Source organism: Cyclopterus lumpus, chromosome 4 (genome assembly GCF_009769545.1).
Source record: "Cyclopterus lumpus isolate fCycLum1 chromosome 4, fCycLum1.pri, whole genome shotgun sequence".
NCBI lineage: Eukaryota > Metazoa > Chordata > Actinopteri > Perciformes > Cyclopteridae > Cyclopterus > Cyclopterus lumpus.
This window is the reverse complement of record NC_046969.1, coordinates 25,360,815-25,368,314: the sequence shown is the minus strand read 5'-3', so window position 1 is coordinate 25,368,314 and position 7,500 is coordinate 25,360,815. Positions and strand designations below refer to the sequence as shown.

Genomic DNA, 7,500 nt, shown 5'->3' with positions numbered 1-7,500 from the left:
TCTCTCTGTGTGTGTGTGTGTGTGTGTGTGTGTGTGTTTGATGATGCATGTGTGGTTGTGTGTCTGATGGTGTGTGTGTCTGTGTGTGAGTGTGTGTTGTGCAGCCATGGCAACTGGACAGCTCCATCAGCTCTGAGAACAGGGAGGTGATCGAGAGGATGCTGCTGGAGGAACAGTATCCTCCTTCTTTTAACGTGACCCTCAAACGCACCACACACACACACTCACAACTTCAAGAAAAGATAGTTTCACGAACTGCGGACCTGATGGACGACATGCATAACATCGTCTTAAAATGACAATAATGTAGTTTTTATTGCAATTACTTCTGGGTCAATATATCGTCCAATTAAAGTAGCGACATCCAGACCTCTGGACTGACCCCTTACGGCCCAAACCCAAAGGATTCAACACACTTGTGATTATTTTAATTATTTCAGCTGAATCACACAGATTCTATAATATATATATATATATATAGATATATATATATATATATATATATATATATATATATATATATATATATATATATATATAATAGTTGAATCTGAAGTTTATGAGCGGTGAGATGCTAAGGAATGAAACATCTTGACAAATTTGATGGTCCCGGTGACGACTAATTAAAGAAATAAGACTATTGATGAATAATTTAATATACATATTTTAATGGGGGGTTATCGTAGTAAAAATAGGAGATAATGCTTGTTGCAGCTTTCCGAGCTGTAAAATTGTCTAATTTTAATGCGTTTCCTGTGGGAAGTTCACCTAAAATGCACAAAGCAAACGTTTTGTTCCTGAACTGAAACGCGTAGATACTACCTGACCGGTGAGGGGCTGCCCAACCACATTGGGACGGCGATGCAGACAACAAGCCCAAAGTGAAGAAGTAAGTCAAGTTTTTTTTTTTCGCATTCACACCAACAGTCGGGAGTGTTTTCCCGTGCGTCACACGGGTGTCCCGTCCGGTGTTCAGGTCTCCGGCCAAGACGTCGGGCTCCGGCTCCTCTGCTCGCTGGTCCAGACAGGAGAAAGACCTGTTTGAGGAAGGACTGGTGAGCGACCCCCTTGTTTGCTTGAGTTTACGTCGCTTCAACGCGTTACTTTGGGAGTGTATTGTGCAAAAATACACGTTTGTTTGTCCCCCCCCCCCCCCCCACCACCACCACAGGCTCAGTTCGGTCGACGGTGGACTAAGATTGCCAAGTTGGTCGGCAGCCGTTCCACTTTTCAGGTCAAGAGTTATGCCCGACAGTATTTCAAACACAAGGTGAGATGGGCTTGACTTTCGACCCAATATTTATATATATTGTATATTATATTTTTTTATATATATATATATATATATATATATATATATATATAATGTATTGTATATTATATTTATATTTTATATTATATATACATATATATATATATAATGATTGTATATTATATTTATAATTTTATATATATATATATAATATATATTATGTATTGTATATATATTTATATATATATATATATACACACACATTATTTATTATATATACACATATATATATACATACATACAACATACATACACACATACACAACATACATACATACATACACATACACACACACATACACATATACATACATTCACACACACACATACATACATACATACATACACATACATACATACACATACACACACACATACATACATACAAACATACAAACTCTTCATTTGTGCATGTTTGTTTTGGTGTTCTTTAAAATTCTCCAGACCACATCAGAACCCAGAGCTGCAGCTCCCCCTGCAGGCCCCGCGCTGCACTCGCAACCTCCTCAGCCCACCTCCAGCCGAGCGTCCGCTCTGACCAACGCCGTCCGCATAGAGAAGCTCCGATGAAGAGGACGAGGAGGTGGACATCACCGATGACCTGAGCGGCGCCGACGAGGACGCCGGCGGCGACAAACCGCGCGGCGAGCTCCGAACCGACCTCGGTGAGCCGGAGCGGCCGGCGGGCCGCTGAGATCCGGGCGGACCCGGAGGAGGAGCAGGGGGAGCCGGGTCCGACCGAGACGGAGGACCGACGCGGCCGCCCCACGCGCCCCGCTGAGTCCTCGACCCTCGTCTTCCCTCCCTTCCCCGGAGAAGACTGGCGAGACCGGCCCGGACAACGAGGGAGAGCCCCTCCCTCCAAAGAACCCTCAGGCGGCAGCTCAGAAAGACTCGGAGCAAATGACTGAGGAAGACCAGAGAGAGTCTGAGAGCCCGGCGCAGACCGGTCGACCGGAAGACGCCTGTAGCGATGACACAGGTGAGACTCAACGCTGTCTTCATAACCCACCCCCGTGGTGATGATGATGATGACTTATTTCACACGCTTGTGGTACACTGTGGTCGTATTTGCTCCCCCAGGTTCTGCTGATAAGACCGAGCAGAGTCCAGCTGATGGGCCAGAAGACGAGGAAGAGGAGGAGGAGGAGGAAGAAGAGGAGGAGGAGCTGCTCAGGGCGCCTGAGCAGGAAATGGAGATGGACATGGAGTCCATCACCGAGGAAGAGAAACAAGCCATCCCAGAGTTCTTTGAGGGACGTCCGTCCAAGACCCCCGAAAGATACCTGAAGATCCGAAACTACATCCTGGATCAGTGGTAAATGGTCTTTTTTTGGTAACTTTTGTCGAAACACAACAACATGCATGAAAAAATGTATTCATGTTTTGGTGCGCGTCGTGGTTCCTCAGGCTGAAGAGCAAGCCCCGGTTCCTGAACAAGACGTCGGTCCGGCCCGGGCTGAAGAACTGCGGGGACGTCAACTGCATCGGGAGGGTCCACACCTACCTGGAGCTCGTCGGCGCCATCAACTTCAACTGCGGTAACTTTCATAGCGAAAACCTCCATCTCTTCTCTCCGGAACGTCACGTTTTATTCTTTTCATTCGGAGCTGAGCCTTCTTCTCCCGCAGAGCAAGCGGTCTACAATCGGCCGAAGGTGGTGGGACCGCTCCAAGCACAAGGAGGGCAGAGACGTCATCGAGGCCTACCAGCTGGCCCAGAGGCTGCAGAGCATGGTAGGAAACCCCCCCCCACTCCCCCCCCCCCCCCCCCCCCCCCCCCCCCCCCACACACCTCGGGAATCTTTAAAACCCCTCCCCCCGAGCTCACTCGCTAACTTGCTTTTGGCCTCGAGTTTTCAGCGGACCAGGAAGCGGCGCGTGCGCGACACGTGGGGGAACTGGTGCGACTCTAAAGATCTGGAGGGGCAGACGTACGAGGTTCGGAGACGCTCTCGAGAGACTTAAAAAGCAGCTGTTGATCGCTTTGGGGGGCGAAGTCACGTGACCGTGTTTACTGATCCTGTGTTCATCAGCACCTCAGCGCGGAGGAGCTGGCCCTGCGGAGAGAGGAGATGAAGAGGCGGCCGAGGCCCTGCAAGACCTCCAGGTTCAGAGGGTGAGCGCTCACCCTCACGTTGTTTACACGTTTACATGCAGTCTGTGCAACTGTTTACGCTCTCTTTCTTTTCAGGTCTTTCGATCCCTTCCAGTTGATTCCCTGCAGGACTTTTGGAGAAGATGTGCAGGTCAGTGGCCGTTTTATATCGTCATCAGCGGTGCTGCAGCGTTTCTTTTTGTTGTTTTAGTAATAAACACTCTTCTTCTGCAGGAACCATTCCAGGTTATCGTGTGCGCAGAGACTCTTCTCATAATGGACATGGTATGCAGCACAACGTAATCCCCCTTTCAGCTCGGGGAAAGTTTCTTCAGCGTAAACTAAGTACTTCAATATGAGAGTTTGTCATCTTTCAACGGCGTCACAGCGCAAATAAATCACTCACTCGCTCGTAATAGAAACTTAAATTGTCTACATTTTAATTTAAATCTCATCCTTTTGCACTAGAGTTCCGAATTAAAAGGAGAAAATACTCATTTGTCAAGTAATTATTCACATTAAAAAAAAAGCAAATTCATTTATTGCATTTATTGAGAAACATGCTATATTGTGAAATATATATATATATATATATATATATATATATATATATATATTATAAGTTATCGAGATATGAAATGATCTATATATTGTTAAATAAATTACAATTGTTTCATTTATTCTCATTATCGTCAGCATGCACACGTGTCGCGGGGCGAAGTCATCGGCCTGCTCGGGGGAACCTTCCACGAGGAGGAGGGCGTGTTAAAGGTAAAGGGAGTCGGAGAGCAACTATTTTCACTCCTCTCCGTTTCGCGTCCGACCAGCGGCGTCTCTGTGTTCTGTGCAGATCTGTGCGGCCGAGCCGTGCAACAGCGTGAGCACGGGCCTGCAGTGCGAGATGGACCCGGTGTCTCAGACGCAGGCCTGCGACGTGCTGGCGTCCCTGGGCTTCAGCGTGGTGGGCTGGTACCACTCGCACCCCTCCTTCCACCCCAACCCCTCGGTGCGCGACATCAACACGCAGGACCAGTTCCAGGTGAGGGGAGTCGGGTCCGAGAAGTCCCGCTGGTTCATTAGTCTTAGTTACACTAGTGTGTGTGTGTATATATATATATATATATATATATATATATATATATACATATGTATATATATATATATATACATATGTATATATATATATATATATATATATATATATGACATATTTTCATCAATCAATAATAAACTTAAAATATTAAATATTCTTTCCCTGAGTAAAGAAGCTCTAACTTAAGTTACTGCTGATTTAAAACACAACATTTCCTGGTTTCAATGCTTGAAAATAAAAGCTTTTAAGTAAGAAAACTAAAACAGAAATGTGACGAGTTTACAGGAAACGCGTGTTTATTGTGGAACTAGCGGCGCTTCGTCAGCGGCTGTCCGTCTACTAACAGTCCGGGGAGGGAAGACACCTGGGGGACTTTTTATTGTGACGGACTTCTATGGAATGTGTTTCACCGCTTGTGATATTTGATCTGAACCGGGCGGTCTGAGTTCCCTTTTGTCCCCGACTGATTGCAGAGCTACTTCTCCCGCGGCGGAGCCCCCTTCATCGGGATGATCGTGAGCCCCTACGACCCGGCCAACCCCTCCCCCCACTCCCAAACTACCTGCCTGCTGGTGAAAGAGAGCCAGGAGCCCTCAGGCCCACAGAGTATGCTTAACACACACACACACACACACACACACACACAAGGAAGAAGATACATGATTCAAAACTTCAAAAACATTTAAGATCAAGAGGCTGTGAAATCCAGCTGACAATGTAGGTCAGTGATTTTGAGCACAGAGCAGCATAGTTTATTCTCTCTTTCTCTCCGTGTGTGTGTGTGTGTGTGTGTTTTTGTTACCCCCCCTTCCAGATCTGCCCTACAGATTTGACTTCCTGTCATCACAAGACATTCCAGACTGGGAACAGACGCTGAGGAGAGCTCAGTGGATCATCCACAAATACTGTCAATCACCTGGGTGAGTGAGAAAGTTACAATTGTTCAATTAGTCCCCCCCCCCCCCCCTCTCTCAAAATATATATAATGTATAAAGTCTCACACTAAATATGTGGTTGGTTGGAGAACCACAATGTTTCCACTTTAGTGTTGGATGTGAAGGCAGAGATGAGCGCCATCTGCTGGACACTCTGCCCAGTTTCAGAGTTCACTGAAATTCACACAGTCTCCTTTTTTGATATATTATAGCATTAAAAAAATAAATAAATTAGGGAATTTGTTTTATTAGTTAAAAATGTAAGTTTTCTTATATATATAGTTTTCATCTACTCCTTTTTTGTGTGAATTTGATAAAATAATTTTAAAGCCCAACGATGAAGTATCTAAGCTTGTTGCTTTTCCCCGGTAGGAGTGTGCAGATGGACAGATTCTTCCGGAAAGACTCCCACCTCACCTTTCTGGAGAAGGTCAGGCATCCCCAGTGGCACCCGTTCTACCGTCCATCCACTCATCTCATTTCCCTTTCACCTCTTTTAATCCGCCGCCTCCTCCCCTTTTTTGCAGATGCTGTCGTCTCTGGCCCGGTACCTGGAGCCCCTGCCGGATGAGGAGGGAGACCCCTTCCTCACCCAGATCCAGGCCCTCTTCCGGTCCGACTTCATCGCCCGGCAGCAACCGTCCGACCAGGAAGAGGAAGAGTCTTCGCGCGCCTCACCCGGACCGGCGGACTTGGATGACTTTGATCAGCTGATCGGTGAGGAGAAGCCTCCGGAGGGAGGAAGAGGAGGAGGAGGAGGAGGAGGCTCTGATCCGGACTCTGACAGCTCGGAGACCAACAGCGGTCCAGTTTTACATCTGGGCTCCGTGTTGTCGATCGAACACGACTATTTACTGTGATGGACAATGTAGCGATAAGCTTTTGTATCAGTATTACCAGCTTGCTCATCTAGTTATTTTTAACATTGTATTGGTAAGTTTAAAAAAAAAAAAAAAGTTGAATAAGTGCTTTAACCAAAAACTACAAAAAGAGAGAGAATGAGGAAGAGAGAGAGAGGTGCGTGTTTGCGTTATTTCTCAGTTCTGCAGGTTTCTTTGAAACAAGAAAATAAAAAATATATAAATATATATATTTTGGCGTCTTGTTTTATGTTTATATTTGTGTCATAGTTTGATAGGCACACCATCGTCTCCTCCATGTCAGGGAATGCCAAAGAGGAAGTTGACGTTTTCTTTCCTGCTTAGCTTCTATGGAAACACGTTTATTTTTGTTAAAATTGTCCACCTGGATTCATAATTATTAGGTTAACCCTTGGCTTTTTTATTTATTTTTTGGTTCCATTATTTTGTCGGTGTTATTGCATTTTTGCATACATTTTGGCACATGCATTCATTTATTTTTCCTGTATAATTACGTACCACTACATTTAAAAGGGTTAGAATTCTGAAATTAAATAATCTTTTTTTGGTTGTTATGGTCAGGGCTGAAGTTGGTGAAAGTAGTAATAATATAATATCATATATTATCACCATTTTAAGAAGTGAGTTAATAATACAACCCACAACTTTAACCAAAGACACTTTTATAATAATAATAATAATAATAATTTGATGATGAATTGTCTCCTGAGACGCTGAAACTGAAACCGGAACCTTCGTCACGCAGTTCGTTTCGAGGGGGAATATTTACGAAAGCGTACAACTGCCCATAACAACCACCAAAGTTCCGCTGTCAAAAGTTCCGCCGTTTCGCGTCGAGGGCGGAACTAAAATGGGGTCAAACTCGACGCGTTGCGGGACAACAACATAAACTTTTTAACCAAATGTGAACGTCAAACGGTTCCGTCTCGCGAGGCTGCTTTTAGCGCAATGACATTGACGACCCGGCGTCGAAGGGTACTTTAAAAAACACCGTCCCGTGACGTCATTTCTACATTTTAGATGAGGCCGTGGTGACGTCATGGTTCTCCTCTGCGTCCTCGGGAGCGGTCGCTTCTCTTTAGCCGCCGCGAGCCTGACACGAGCGGCACGCGCCGTGCACGACACGCGCCGGGTGTCCCCGCGACCTCTGCTCCCTGCGGGTGTCGCGTCACAGTCGTCGGT

The 7,500-nt window shown here is 45.7% G+C and overlaps 2 protein-coding genes across 2 annotated transcripts in view; both read left to right on the top strand.

Annotated features, from left to right (window-relative positions):
• Positions 1–6,418, top strand: part of mysm1 (Myb-like, SWIRM and MPN domains 1) — a 7,266-nt gene extending 848 nt beyond the window's left edge. Inside the window, 23 exon segments of the mRNA XM_034531425.1 lie at positions 105–175; positions 816–847; positions 850–889; positions 977–1,055; positions 1,172–1,270; positions 1,757–1,872; positions 1,874–2,000; positions 2,002–2,081; positions 2,083–2,294; positions 2,396–2,630; positions 2,723–2,853; positions 2,944–2,975; positions 2,977–3,048; positions 3,175–3,252; positions 3,348–3,430; positions 3,506–3,560; positions 3,644–3,694; positions 4,106–4,180; positions 4,260–4,448; positions 4,976–5,108; positions 5,317–5,422; positions 5,810–5,867; positions 5,965–6,418. Coding sequence (XP_034387316.1) covers positions 105–175; positions 816–847; positions 850–889; positions 977–1,055; positions 1,172–1,270; positions 1,757–1,872; positions 1,874–2,000; positions 2,002–2,081; positions 2,083–2,294; positions 2,396–2,630; positions 2,723–2,853; positions 2,944–2,975; positions 2,977–3,048; positions 3,175–3,252; positions 3,348–3,430; positions 3,506–3,560; positions 3,644–3,694; positions 4,106–4,180; positions 4,260–4,448; positions 4,976–5,108; positions 5,317–5,422; positions 5,810–5,867; positions 5,965–6,297 — 2,487 coding nt within the window. The 3' untranslated portion in view covers positions 6,298–6,418.
• A 681-nt stretch (positions 6,419–7,099) lies between these two features.
• The window catches only part of oma1 (OMA1 zinc metallopeptidase), a 5,870-nt gene continuing 5,469 nt past the window's right edge, over positions 7,100–7,500 (top strand). Inside the window, exon 1 of the mRNA XM_034530961.1 lies at positions 7,100–7,500. This exon is cut by the window's right edge and continues 198 nt beyond it. Within this exon, the coding sequence (XP_034386852.1) occupies positions 7,358–7,500 (143 nt within the window). The 5' untranslated portion in view covers positions 7,100–7,357.